The sequence below is a fragment of the Tenrec ecaudatus genome, chromosome 8, assembly GCF_050624435.1.
Source record: "Tenrec ecaudatus isolate mTenEca1 chromosome 8, mTenEca1.hap1, whole genome shotgun sequence".
In the NCBI taxonomy this organism is placed as follows: Eukaryota; Metazoa; Chordata; class Mammalia; order Afrosoricida; family Tenrecidae; genus Tenrec; species Tenrec ecaudatus.
In genome coordinates, this window is record NC_134537.1 from 12,366,451 (window position 1) to 12,381,102 (window position 14,652).

At 57.8% G+C, this 14,652-nt stretch overlaps 1 protein-coding gene across 8 annotated transcripts in view; it reads left to right on the forward strand.

Moving 5' to 3' along the window:
• Positions 1–5,636: 5,636 nt before the first annotated feature.
• SCN5A (sodium voltage-gated channel alpha subunit 5) overlaps positions 5,637–14,652 on the forward strand; it is a 90,465-nt gene continuing 81,449 nt past the window's right edge. For all 8 annotated transcript variants that reach the window (XM_075555586.1, XM_075555588.1, XM_075555591.1 and 5 more), the window contains exons 1-2: positions 5,637–5,909; positions 8,466–8,584. In XM_075555586.1, the coding sequence (XP_075411701.1) occupies positions 5,637–5,909; positions 8,466–8,584 (392 nt within the window). The remainder of the gene's footprint in view (positions 5,910–8,465; positions 8,585–14,652) is intronic.

The window sequence follows — 14,652 nt, forward strand, 5'->3', positions numbered from 1 at the left end:
TCACCCTCCCACAACAATACCCCGTGTTCATGCGCTGCAGCCAGCATTCATTGAGCACCAGCTGTGTACCAGTTGGAGGTGCGAATCATCAGGATGCTCCCGGGATACATGTGTCCTAATGTGAATCCCTGAGTTTACAGTCCAGTGGGCCAGTGAATGGGGGGCTGGGGGGACATGCCTGCCCCTAAGGAAGGACTGTCAGGCTGTCAGAGCCCAACCAGGGCAGGAAGGAGTTGGGGTGCAGACAGCCTCGCTGAGCAGGGGAGGGAGGTCAGTACTCTCTGGGGCAGTCGGGGAGGGGCCCTGGGGAAGGTGGGCGTGGCGAGGATGACATGAGATGACCACCCTCACTGGTCCAAGCCAGGCCGGGGACAGTGGTTGGGACTGTGGGTGCCTATGTGGGAAGCAGGGAAGGGCAGTGGGGAGCCTAGGAGCCCCCCCACGGTGCTAGCAAGGTGGGAGCACCTATCTCAGGGCAATGGTGCTGGGCAGTCACCAGGGGGGAGGGGTTGCATTGAAGGGACTGAGGCCGCTGTCCAGAGAAATTGTGTCAGGAAGGCCAGTTAGTTAATAGTAAAGGAAGAGTCACTGTTGCCCCCATGAACACAGGACCCCCAGGGACTTGAAGTGAGATGGCTGAGTACCAGAGACTGATGAACTCCGGGTGGCCTGGGACTTGGAGGCCGGGAGCTTGGGTGAACCCGGCAGAACGGACAGCAGCGAGTAGCCCACCAGGAGAGGTCAACTAGGAGAAGCTGTCCTGTGAGAGGGGACAGTCACCCAGTGCTGGCCTCTCAAGGGAGAGTCGTGGTGGCCCTACAGTGCAGTCAGGTCCTGCCTCCAGGGCACATTGGAGCTGCGTGAACTGAGCCCCTGCTAGGGGCCTATTTCCTCCCTGGCCTTCCACTGCCAGAGCTGAGGGTACCCCTGATAAGCCCGGGACCCAGCCTCCTGGGCCTCAGGGGTATGGCTGGGCTGAGCACATGCCTGTGCCCTGCCCACCCTGGCATCCCAGGGAACCTGCAGCCAGGTCTCAATCAGGCGCCTCCACAGCAGGGTGTGGGTCCTGCACCCGCTGCCACCGTTGAAGAAAGGGCAGAGCCCAAGCCAGGTGTGCAGGTGGCAGGGGGACAAGGGAGAATACAAAGCTTCACGGCCAGCTGCAGTTGCCTGCGGGGCCCAGACACAAAGGCCACTCAACCTGGGTTTACATTGGAACCTGAGGCTGCCTGGCCCCAGGGGAGCAGGGCCTTCATCTGGATTCGGATTTCAAGCAGCGCCAGTGGGTGGCCCACACCCCTTCCAGGCCAACGCCCTAACAGGAAGGTGCTGAGGCTTAAGGGTGTGTGGGCTCAGTTGGAGTCCCTTCCTAGGACCCAGGGCCCAGGAAAAGGAGGCTGGGTGGAGGGAGGGAGAAGGGCATGGCACTGCTCGGACACCTGCCCTCTGGTCTCAGTCAAGCTCCCTCGTCCCACCTTCCCCTTTCCCACCTCCAACACCGGGCCCTGGGCCTGACCCCTTGAAGTGGTTCTGCCTCTCCCACTGGGTTGCAGCAGAACTGTGTTAGCCCGGGTAGACTAGAGAGACAAATTCAGACATTCATATGTGTGTGTAAGAGAGAGCTTTATATCAGAGTAATTTTGCCTTAAGAAAGCATCCCAGCCCAGTCCAGATCAAGTCCATAAGTCCTATATTAGCCCACATGTCTGATACCAGTCTGTAATTTCCTCTTCAAACTCATGCAACACATGCAATGACGCCAAATGCAGAAAGATCACAGGCCAGTGGGTGGAAAGTCTTGTAGATCCAGTGGCAGTAGAAGCATCTCTGTGCTGGTGTGGGTCTCTATATGACTCCTCCAGCTCCAGGGCTCGGGTTCCATCAGGGGTCTCCAGGTGGCTTGTCAGCAGGAAGACAAGCAGAGTGATTCTCCCACCTCCAGGGAGGAAGACAGGAGTTCCCAGAATTCTCAGGAGAAGGTCATGCCCACATGGAGGCCTTATTGTCTATGACCTGATTGGCAGGCTAGACTCCACCCCTTTGTAAGTTGACAGGAGATGATGTAAGTGCCACAAGGACTCAGAGTGGTGAGCATGATGGGGTTCCGAGGCCAGTCTGTCTTCTGGGACAAATGTTAGTACTGTCCCCATCCCTACCCAGAAATGACCCAGACAATCTGGGTGACATACAACAGGCCACCTGCCAAGCCCAAAGCTGAGACCCATACCTGTGACATGAAGAGCAACATCAGACTTCCCAGAAAGGACTGGGAGGGGGGAGGGTTGAGGAAGGGACAGACTTATTCATTATCCCCAGACCAGCACCTGGGCAGGGACCAAGCTCAGGTCTTAACCTTCTTCTCTGGCAGCCAGACAAAGCCCACCCCAGAACCACACTTTCCATGTCAAAAGTAAAATGCAGAGGATTAAAAGGGAAATCAGTTATATTGAAATATAGCTACCAATGCTTAAAAATGAATTTTGGATAGAGTTCTATAGGTGCTTCTTTAATCCATATACTTAATAAAAGCTAACCGTGGGTCTAAGGACTGCCCTGCTGGTGTAGGGGTTACCCATTGGGCTCTTAGCTGTAAGGTCTGCAGCTTGAAACCACCCAACTACTCCTCGGGAGCAAGATGGGGCTCTTGGCAAGTCACGGTCTCAGAAACCCACAGGGGCAGTCTTACCCTGCCCTGTGGGGTCACTGGATATGTCGGAATAGGCTCCACAGTTGTGAGTTTGGCCCAGGGTGAGCTGTGAAGGAGTTTTGATTCGTACTATGATTTTGAAAAGGCCATGAGAAACAAGGGTAAGATTTCAAAAATACTTGTAACATCCATGAAGGAATATGGAGGTACTGCCATTTCTTTTGGTCCCAGGTATTGCTAATACCTCAGGGGTATTGTCTCCTCGCGTGTCCATAATTGAAGGAAATTCTGGGTTTCAGTTAGAAATTAATGAGAACGAGATGTAATTTTTCCCCTGGGATCTCTCTCCATCCCTTCAAGGGGCCTGTTAAGAGTCCCTGAAATTCAGAGGCAAAACTCACCTCTGTCCACAGCAGTCAGGTGATGCCCTGGGGAAGAGAGGAAAGGGGGATTAGTAACCGGAGGGGACCCCCAGACTACCCAGGGCTCTCAAAGGCGGGCAGCCCGTGTCTGTGGCAGCGTGGAAGTGTGCTCCCTCAAGTTGGTGGCGGATTTTTCAGAAGTAGGTCCGCAGGCCTTTCTTCCTTCACATACCCCTGTGTGGGCTCAAAGGCTCACCTTTCTGTCGGCAACCAAGTGCGTGAACCCAGGGACGCCTAAGAACATCGGGTTCTTGACCTGGGTACTGGTGGCCAGTAAGTTCAGGTTTGAGGCGATCCGCCCCTCCTAGACACTCAGAATCCGGGTCCTTAACCTGCATAACTAATTGACCTCTGTGTGTGTGTGTGTGTGTGTGTGTGAGAGAGAGAGAGAGAGAGAGAGAGAGAGAGAGAGAGAGAGAGAGAGAGAGAGAGAGAGAGAGATTTGAGTGAAAATTCACAGAGATTCTGGTTCTACACGATTTTTCCCCAAAAGGACACTTAGGCTACATCAAAGGCATAGAAGTTCGCACAAGGGGGAACACACGCAGAAACACACTGCCGGGGAGTCGCAGCGAGCCCGACAGGTCCCTGCATATACCGGTAGTAACAGAGCCCCTGCCAGCCTAGGCCACAGATAGATATGGTGAGACGGGGTGCACTGTTTTTAGGAGGCAGTCCCAAGTAAGAGGAGGCTTCCCATCCTTGCTCGTGGGGGAGAGGGTGGCCCTGTCACCTGGCTTTTTAAAATGTTTATTTTATTTACTTAAATAAAAAGAATATTGACTTTATTGCTTTTGTTAAAAAAAAAAACAAACAAACAAAACAGGAAACTCACCGTAAGGAATTCCAAGTGAGGCAGAGAAGATCACAGCCACCCAGGCCTCCCCAAGCTAGGAAGGGGAAGCTAACCACCGAGGGCGGCTGGGTAAAGGATGCCTCTCTCTGTTCCCTCTGGGAGGGAGGGAGGCAGCCGGGAAAGTGCTTTCGGGGAGCAGGAATCTCTTCTCCACAAAGATGCTCCTCTTGGCTTGAAGGAAGCCTAGGGAAAGTTGCTGAGGATGGCAGTGTCCTGTAGGGAAGTGCTGGTCTTAGGACCTCCCTCGCCCCCAGCCTGTACAGGTCCCAGGCTACTCTCCACCCCCACCCCCACCTCCAGGGACCAAAGGTACCTTTGAGGCCTGCCTGTGTTGTTTGCTCATTGTTTACCTGTCACTTGGCCAGGTGCCAACTGCAGGGCACTCCACAGTGCTCGGAGCTTTTGCGAGGGATGTGATGTGTGTGGGGGTGGGGTGGGGGTGTCACCAGTAGCCCACTGGGGTCATGGTGATGGGTGTCTCGGGAGGGAGGTCAAGACAAGGCCAGCCCTTGGCTGGTGCAGGGAGACTCTGTCCTGGCACAGAACTCCAACAGGTGTCCAGCCTGCCTTCTTGAGCTGGTGCCCGGACGTTCCTGGTTTGATGTGGTCATTTGTGGCGTCAGCTCCCGGTTGGTGTCACAGGCGCTGCCTGTTGGAGCCACATCCGGTGCTGGAGGAACAGTGGAGGGGGGGCGGGGGGGACTGGGGAGCACATTCTTCTGCCTTAGTGTCACAGGCATGCATGTTCACACCAGGCCCTGGTCGTTGAAGGCCAGCAAGGCCACACTCCCCCAGATGGGCATTCTATCCAGCTTGCTAGCTGCCCATGTGGGGTGACATCAGGGTGAACACACGCCAGCAGCTGGCTGTCTACTTGTTCAGGCTCAGGGGGTGGGGAAGCAGTTCCCACCTTGGAAGCCATCTGGGATCGGTGAGGCAGCTGGGCATGGGGCCGTCTCTGTGATCTGCTGCAGCTGTGTGCCCCAGGGAGCCAACATCTGGATGGGCAGCTCCGACATCGTGAGCCAGCTGTTCCCAAAACACCCTCCTGCCCCCCGGGATTTGTCTGGCTCTCATATGGCAGCCACAGGTGTCTCACCGGCTGCCGTTTCCCAATCAGATGTTGGCACGTCTGGGCTCCTGCACCCCTGCGGTCAATCGGAATGTCCCCATTACTCAGGCCGGAGGTGGCCTGTAAGGAAACCCTGTGCCTCTGACCACCGTCCCTGGGGCTCCAAGTTCCTGGGGGAAGGGGCGGGAGGGGAGCCAGCAGCACTCTGTACTTTTTGCCACTCTGGCCCCTCCCAGGCTGTTCCCATCTTTCATTCGCTCAGCCCTTTGCCCCGATCAGCTCTGCCAGGGGATTGGGATACAAAGGTGTCAGGCCTGTCCCTGCCCTCAGGACTCTGCCCCAAGGAGAAGACTCCAGGGTGAGTCCTTTAGGAACAGCATGAAGGGGACTACTGATGGTCACTCTTTCCCACTTGCATCTGCACATGTTTTAGGGGATGTTCAGAAAGGGGGGAATGGCCTCTCAAGGACCCCGTGGAGACCCCTAGGTCTTCCAGGTGGAGTGTCCCCCCACGAGCACCAACTTGCCTAGCGGGGTGGGTCCCCAGTGCCTCACGCCGCCTCACGCCCACTGCCTGTGTCTCCCGGCCTCCCCGCAGGCAGCGTGAGGAAGGCCAGTGCCCAGAAGCAGGATGAGAAGATGGCACACTTCTTGCTACCCCGGGGCACCAGCAACTTCCGCAGGTTCACCCGGGAGTCCCTGGCGGCCATCGAGAAGCGCGCGGTGGAGAAGCAGGCCCGCAGCGCGACCGCCACACAGGAGAGCCGAGATGGGCTGCCGGAGGAGCACGTGCCCCGGCCCCAGCTGGACCTGCAGGCCTCCAAGAAGCTGCCCGATCTCTACGGCAACCCGCCCCGGGAGCTCATCGGGGAGCCACTGGAGGACCTGGACCCATTCTACAGCACCCAAAAGGTTATGCATCCTGACATGCACGTGACAAGGAGGGGACCTAGGTGCCTGTTCCTTCGGGTGTGCGGTGTGGGGTGTGCGGTGTCCACCTGGCCAGCCACCGCAATTTTAGAGTTCTGGGCTCTGAGCAAGGGGTGTGTGGCTTGAGATGGTGCTGTAAAAAAGAGAGTCCACTCTCCAATCGGACCTTCCTGTGGGATGTCGATGGTGCGCTCTGTGGGTACAGCCCCACTCCTCCACCTCCCGGGCACTTCTCCGAGCTCCTGCTGGGTGACCCAGAGTCAGGCTCTGGGTTCTGCCTGGCCTGAGCTTGTGGGGACCCCTCTCCTTGTAGAGGCTATGTGTACCCCCATGCCCTACCGGGTGTCAGGGAGAGCTCACTGGGCCTCAGCTATGCCAGGGTGGCCCAGGCTGGGCCATAGCAGCCGCTCCCTCCCCCTGCCCCGGGGCTTTGTGAGGCCGCACTGACCAAGGAGGCCAGTGGGAATCTGATAGGGGTGGAGGGTCAGCAGCCACCTGGTTGGGGGTGGGGGAAGAATCTCCCATGGTGCTTCCTAACTGGTGAGAGAGAAGAGGGGACTTTTGACTCTTATTGGGGTGGGGGTAGGGTCGGAGGTGCTGTGAAAATATATTTGTTCCCAGAAGACACATCCTCACCACCTCAGACCCGGCCTTGACCTTAACACTCGGGGTCCTTTTCCCCAGTCCTTGTCCCCCCCCCCCCCCGATCCTGGGTACTCAGGGTTCCTGCAGGGACATGGGCTCCAGGTGGCTCTGGGCACTGCCGGAAGCAGGTGGATTTGAGTTGGAGTGAAGCCTTTCTCCAGCAGACCATGGTGGACAGGGGCCTGACAGAAGTTAGTGCCGGGCTGAGGACACTGGCTCAGGGTTCACCGTAGGAGTCTGATGTGTGTAAGGGAGGGAGAGCGAGTGTGAGCACAAGCAGGAGTGGATACTCTACCTGTGCCAGTCAGGGCTGGTGTGTGTGTCACCATGTGTCGGAGACCAAGAGCCTGGGGGTAGGCGTGGATTCCCCCAGCGGCCGTGTCTGCAGGCACATGCAGGCATGAGTGTGTGGAGGAAAAGCCCTTCATGGGCGTCCACCTGCGCTTCCAGCTGGTTCAGATGAGGCCAAGGTCAGGTGCTGGGCCCACAGTCCGGGGCAGGGGAAGATAAGGGGGGTGATTCAGGGTGGGCGGACTTAGGTTATGGTTGGTCGGGAAGCCTTGGGGTTGGGATGGTGACGAGGTTGGAGTTGACTGGGATCCAATTGTGAGTCACAGGATCAGTCTGGGACTCCGGTTGGGGACTGGACATTTGGGGACTGGTGACAGTTCCGCCTGGGCTGTGAGGCATGCTGTCTCCTCTGTCCCTTTGCCCCCACCCCCTAAGAATGCTGAAACGGTGGAAGGAAGTCTGGCCCCTAATGGGCTGACCCTTCTTGCTGACCCCTCTGCACTCAGGGCTGCACTGTCTCAGCCTGGGGCAAGCAGTGTCCAACCCCCTGTCCCCTGCACCAGGTAGACTCTTTTGAAAGCCTGGGGAGAGGAGCCCCATCTAGGGCTGCTCGTGACCCCACCAGCGGAAGACCATAGGCTGTTTGCTCAAAGCGGGATGGGCCTGTGAGCCAGCCTGGACTCAGGAGACCGAGGCTGGGGACATATCTATGTGTAACTTGCCCTTAACACTTTCTCCCCGACCCAGATCCCCCGGTCCCCATTGTGCCTGCCAGGGAAGGAGAAGGCAGAAGAGTGTGGAATTAAAAGGCTGCTTCTGGCTAAGAACTGTAATTCTGAAACTAAAGCAAATCCCAACTCTCAGACCTAGTGCGTCAGTCCAGGTGGACTAGAGAAACAGTTTCATAGACACTCGTGTGTATAAGAAAGAGCTTTATTTACAAGAGCAGTTGAATATTGAGAAAATATCCCAGCCCAGTACAGATAAAGTCCCTAAGTCCGACATTAGCCCATATGGCTGATACCAATCTATAAAGACCTCTTCAGATTCACGAAACACATGCAATGAAATCGAATGCAGGAAGATCACAGGTGATTGGGTGGGAAGTGTTGTGGATCCAGTGACGTTGTAAGCATCTCAGCCCTAGCAGGGATCTCCATGTGGCTTCTCCAGCTCCAGAGGTCTGGCTCCATCAGCCTCTCTCCATGTGTCTTCTCCACGGGGGATGTCTCCCAGGGAGTGAGCATGTGTCCCGCCTCCAGCGAGCTATTTATCTCCTTAGCACCTCCAAATGAGGTCATTAAGCTACGATCTGGTGGACAGGCTAGACTCCACTCCTCCACTCTGAATCCTCAAATTGACACCAGATTGTGTAACTACCACACCTAGCCTACCCTTACCCACTCCCTCAGTGGATTGAGCAGTGAGGGTCCCTGTGGCTGCCCCCCCCCCCAATCCTTCCTTAGGCCATCTCTTCTTCCTCCCCCACACCCTCACAGCCAGGGTCCCAGGACTTCCAGGGTCCAGTAGCTACCCACTAAAGCCCCTGCCCACAGGCCCTGGGGCCGCCACCCCTCACCTAACCCAGCTCTCCGTCTGCAGACCTTCATCGTGTTGAACAAAGGCAAGACCATCTTCCGGTTCAGTGCCACCAACGCCCTGTACGTGCTCAGCCCCTTCCACCCCGTCCGGAGAGCAGCTGTGAAGATTCTGGTACATTCATATCCTTGGGAGTTGACCCCTGTTGGTTGCACCCCCAGACGAACCCCCATGTCAGTGCAGGCCTGAGGGTCGGGGGGGTGCTGATGTCCTGCAGGGTCCTCGGGCAAGGAGCGTGGCGGTCACCTGGGAGCTGGTGCTAAATGCAGGCTCCCGGGCCTTACCCCAGAAGCCAGCCCTGCCCCTGCATGTTAACGAGAGCCTGGGGGCTCTTGGTCACACACAGAATGGACACCCGCCCCTAGCCCTCCAGTGGGAGATGCCCTGTGCTAGAAGCTAGACCGCTGGTGACCCCTGAAAAAAGGAGGCCCCTCCCTGTGCCCCTGGTGTCCCAAATGTCACCCCCCACCACACTCGGACCCCTCCACCCTGCACCCCACCGCCGCTTTCAGGGCCTTGGGTCTCCGGGGACCCAGCCAGGAAAAGGCCCTTTTCCAGGGAAGAGGCCTCCAACTGATTCGCTCCTGGGCCTCTTTCAGGGGAGGTGGCGCTGGCTCTCCGTTAGGTGTTGACAACGTGTTTGCGGCTCCAGAGTCTCGCAGAGAACTCTAGCCTGGCCGGCATTACATTGTGTAACCCACACCGGAGAAGGCCTGCCTCGGAGGGGAGTGACAGGCGGGCTGCTGGGTAATCAGGGGCATGTACCAGTCTTGGGATCCGGGTGCGCTTTGGACCCAGGGCCAGCCTTTGCCCCCTCCACCTTCCATCGCGTGGGGTGGTGGGGTGATGCTTCTGAACTCCAGAGAAGGGGCTCAGAGGGACCTCTGGTGGAGGGTGATGCCTGGTGTTCCAGAGACCCATCGCCGGGGTCCGGTGATGCCCGGGCGATCCCTCTTCGGGCTGTGGCAGCAAGCAGAGGCGCACCCTGGGTCAGCTTCACTGCCCCTTCATGGGTGCTGCTGGCCTCAGTGCTCATAATGTGTTAGTCGGGGTTGACTAGAGAGACAAACCCAGGGATATTCCTGTGTAAGAGAGAACTTTATATGAAAGAGCAACTGTACATTAAAAAGCATCCCAGCCCAGTCCAGATCAAGTCCATAAGTCTGATATTAGTCCACATGTTATGCTCATCCCTAAGCTCCTCTTCAGACTCACGCAGCCATGCAATGATGCTGAAGGCAGGAAGATCACAGGCCGGTGGGTGGGAAGTCTTGTGGATCCACTGGTGGTGGAAGCATCTCAGTGCTGCTGTGGGTCTCCACGTGGCTCCTCCAGCTCCAGGGCTCTGGCTCCATCAGCATAGCCCCATCTGGCTTGTCAGCAAGAAGACAAAACAGAGAGTGATTTGTTGTGGGTCTTCTGGACTGGCCCCACGTGGTCCCTCAAGGACCCTTCAGTGTCCTCCTCTGGGTGGGCTTTTTCTGAGACCCAGACAAGAAAGGGTCTGCTCACCCAGGAGCCCAGAGGCGAGGCCAGGAGGCTTCAGAAAAGTGGCCCCCTAGTGAGCTTAACTCACAAATAAAAGGAGCACTCACTAGGATCCAGTCGATGCCGACTCACGGTGACCCTGTAGGACAGGGATGAACTGCCCCTGTGAGTTTCCAAGATGGTTACTCTTTACGGGAGTAGAGAGCCTCCTCTTTCTCCGTCAGTGTGCTTGGTGGCTTTGAACTTCTGCTACCTTGGCAGATCACAGCCCAATGCATAACCACTACATCCCCAGGGCTCCTCCATTGAGCTTGGAGGAATGGTCACGGTCACGAATGGACACTAACAAGTTAGGAGTTCCTGCAGGCTAGGGAGGGACCCAGCTAACTTCCCTTGACAGCGTTCAGTCCTGAGCCCACGCAGACCTGGGAGTGGGGGTGGGGTGGGAGTGGGGACAGTGCCTTGTTTTAACAGCACATCAGCGCCAACTACACTCCTTCCTTCCCCTCTTCCAGCTTGCCCCTGGCTTTCTCACTAGGGACAGTCTTACTCACAGCCCCGCCCCCCTATATCCCCCCGCCCCCACCCCCCACCCCCGCTATGAGGCTACAGAGGCGGGCTCCAGGTTCAGGAGACAGCTGCTTTGCCCGTGGTGAAGTCTGAGGTTCCAGGTTTCACTCAGCCATTCTGCCACTGCTCCTGAGCTCCCCGTAGGGGCCAGGCACTGCAGAAGACCCCATGGGAGCCCCAAGCCCAAGCCCGGTCGTGCCCTTGTCCCCTTAAGGATGTTACAACCCCCTGCAAGACCCCAAACAGTCACGCACAACCTCATCATCACTTCTGCCAGAGTGTGGCCCAGGCCTGAGGAGGGGGAGGGCAGGACTGGAGGGCAGGAGGGTGGACAGTCTTCCTTACTCCGAGCCACAAGCCATGGCTCTGAGCCTCACCTGGAGGGCGGTCCCTCTCAGGAAGCATCCTCCCGCACTCACCTAGGACTCTCACCTGGGGCTTCTCCTCCAGGTATCTAACCAACGGGGCACTGCTTGGCAGCCACAGCAGCCCCCAGGGAGGCAGCAGCAGCCCTGGGGTTCCTGCAAGGCCGCAGACTCATCTGTGGGCAGAGGAGAGGCCAGAGGCAGCTGGGCCAGGAGGCAGTGTGGACGCCAGGGTCCCAAGCCCTGACCGAGGGTCCTCTGAGCTGCGTTGCTGAGTCTGTGAGGCACTGGTTCCACATGGCGCAGACTCTGAGCTGGCCTGTGTCCCCCAGGGCCGCTGCCCCAGGGAAGTGGCCCAGAGCCTAAGGGAGGCCCTGTACCTGCTCCGAGCAGCTGCCTTGACGCTCTGCTATCTGGGAAGGGCAGCCCATTGCTGGCCCACAACACTGCCACGTAGTGGGCTCAGGGTGGCCCTAAGGGGGAGGAAAGAGCCCAGGTTTGCGAGTTTGGGGAGTAGTCTCTCTGTGTCCTGCAGTGTGCCTTAACTAAATGGGGAACATCACCCACAGGAGGCTCTTCTTAAAACTGTGGGATCTGCAGCCCCATCCGCCGACCTGCCAGGTCAGAACCTTCCCTCAGGCAAGGTCCCCAAGGATCCCTGGGCACCCTGCCCTCCGGCAGGTAGTTTCCGAATGTCAGCCTGTCTCACCTGGGTCACCTATGTAGCATGCGGATTCCTAACCCTATCCCCACCATGACCCACCGTGGGAAAACCGTAACCCTGCAAGCCAGGCCTGCAGCTCTTCCTCTCCTACCCATCCTCCTCCTCCTCCTCCTCCCCCTCCTTCTCTCCCTCCTCCTCTCCTCTCCTACCCATCCTCCTCCTTCTCCTCCTCCTCCCCCTCCTTCTCTCCCTCCTCCTCCTCTCCTCTCCTACCCATCCTCCTCCTTCTCCTCCTCCTCCTCCCCCTCCTTCTCTCCTTCCTCCTCTCCTCCTCTCCTACCCATCCTCCTCCTTCTCTTCCTCCTCCTCCTCCCCCTCCTTCTCTCCTTCCTCCTCTCCTCCTCTCCTACCCATCCTCCTCCTTCTCCTCCTCCTCCTCCCCCTCCTTCTCTCCCTCCTCCTCTCCTCTCCTACCCATCCTCCTCCTCCCCCTCCTTCTCTCCCTCCTCCTCCTCCTCCTCTCCCTCCTTCTCTCCCTCCTCCTCTCCTCCTCTCCTACCCATCCTCCTCCTCCTCCTCCCCCTCCTCCCCCTCCTTCTCTCCCTCCTCCTCTCCTCTCCTACCCATCCTCCTCCCCCTCTTCCTTCTTCCCCACTTCCCCCTCCTCCTCCTCCATCCCCCCTCCTTTTTGATTAAGATATAATTTACATGGGCACTCTGGTGGCTCAGTGATTCAGCAGTTAGCTGCCAACCAAGAGGTTGGCAGGCCAACCCCACAGTCACTCCAGGGCGGTCTGGGTGGGAGCTGGGCAGCCCTGTCTGTCTGCTCCCATCAAGAGTCCAGTCTCAGTGCCGGTCAGTCCTATAGGGTCCCCGTAAGTCAGATCAAGCCGGTGTCGTGCGGTCATGAGAACCACAGGTGACATGCGGTCAGGGAGTTCTTCCCGCATGCTCCAGGCCCTCTGACCATCCAAAAGACCAAACAAGAGATGGAAAGAAAACCCCAGCCAGTTGCCCTGGCGTGGATGGGACCGTGATGCGTGGCGGCCCTGTCCATGTGTCTCAGAGCGGAGCTGTGTTCCGCTCCCGGGTGCTCAGCGGCTGGTTTTCCTCGGGTGGATCGCCAGGCCTTTCTTCTGACGTGCCTCTGAGCATGCTTGAGCCTCCAGCCTGCTGGTTGGTAGCCCAGTCCCAGCTCATTTCCAGCACTCTTCCCCCCGTCCACCACCCCTGCTCCCCAGCAAAACAACAACAACAAAAAACCCATTAGCAGTCACTCTGCCCTTCTAGTGTGCAGTCAGGTTTCCTGTTTGGGGTTTCAGTTTGTTGCCGTGGCCGTACCTGTTCAAATACCTCCCGAGCCCCTGAGTACGCAGAGCCCACCGGGGCATAGTCGGTGGCCGTGAGCCTGGAAAAGGCAGCAGGGACCAGAGAACATGTAAAAGGGGCCAGGGAGACCGCGCCTGCTCACACGGAGGCCGCCCAGAAGCCAGAGAGAGGAGCCTGTTTCTCTGGGCACACCCAGGCATTTGTGGTGTGTCGTGCCGGCCGGCACAGGCAGGCTCCCTCGGTACTTCTTTACTACCAGCCCCGCTCTCGCCCGCAGCACATCCTGGAAAGCTGAAGAGAAAGTAGATGTGAGCATGTGGAATCATTTCTCCTGTTATCCTTGTTGTAGTCTTGCAGAATGTGTTCCTGCAGGGATTAAAGAAAAGAACCCAGCTGAACCTCCAAACACCCCTGCGGTTGCATTCACAGGCCCCTGTGCACATGGAGGATGCCGTGCCTTCTTAGGGGCACAGGGTCTGTTCACAGAACCCTCCCACGCTTCTCCACCACATCAGTGGGCATGCCAACCACGCGGCTTGGAGTTGTTGAGTTTGGAGGCGGGTCTTGTTTTGTTTTTTAACTCCTTCAATGGCACAGAGAGATGAAAACACCCCCTACGGTTAATTTTCCTCTTTGGAGGTCTTGACTCTCTGGGGGCAGAACAAACCAAACTTCAGGCTTCTCCCCACAACCCGTCCAAGCAGTCCTGGCTGATATTTTACTCGTGGTCCCTTTAGGAACTGGGCATTAGGGGACAATGACAGGGCAGAATTGACGAGGGAGACTTGGCCTGTGCCTCTGTCTGCACAGGACACCAGCTTGGTCTTCAGTCTGAAATGACCAGCCTGTGCAAGCAGGTGTCCCCTGACCAGGAGACCAGGTGCCTCATCTGGTAAGGCTGCAGGTGGGACTTCCCCGGGGAGTCCTGAGGCCACACTTACAGAAACTGGGACTCGGTCTAGCTAGGAAGTGGGGATCCATGCAGACGCACGCGCGCACGCACACGCAGGGATGCCTGAGGGTGGTGAAGAGCTGTCTTCAAGGCCACAGGGTGCAGGAAAGGGCTCTGGGAGAGATGGGCAATGGCTGCATCCCACCCTCAGCCAGTACCCAGGTGGGCCACCCCGTCACTGCCCACGGGGGGACACGCAGTGGGCTTCCTGCTGCTTCCTGGGCTTGATGGAAGACTGGGCGCTCCCCTCTGCCACATTCTCTGGTCAAGGCAGCTCGTGTTCACCACTGCTTTCTGTCCTGGCGTGGGAGCTGTGAGCAACCCGGCCAGAGCTGAAAGGGGCTGGACCTGTGTCTGAGCAAGCAGTGAGCCCCTACAGCTCCGCCCACCCTGCTTTAGAGGGCTGGACAAGCTCTCAGGGGCCGGCCATCTCAGTGCCTCTTCCAGAAGCTTCCTACCCAGCGTGACCAAAGGCCCCTGTGGTTTCTGACGGCATCCGCCTCGGAGTCCTTCTGGGCTGTGTGTGACCCAGGGCCACCCCAATGACAGAAAGTCTCCTCCCTCCTCCTGTGGGGCAGTCTCGTGGCTCAGTGGGTTAGGTCTTGGGCTGCTAACTGCAAGGTTGGTGCTTCAAACCCACCCACTGGGAGAAAGAAGAGGCTGCCAGCTCCCATAAAGATGCACCGTCTCCGAAGCCCAGACTCAGGCTGCTTGCTATGGGCCAGAATCCACTCAGTGGCAGTGGGAGTGCTTTGAGTGAGGGGTACCGCCTTTGGAAGGTCCGCAGAGAGCTTCAATGGTTTGTACTCCCAAGAGTCAGAA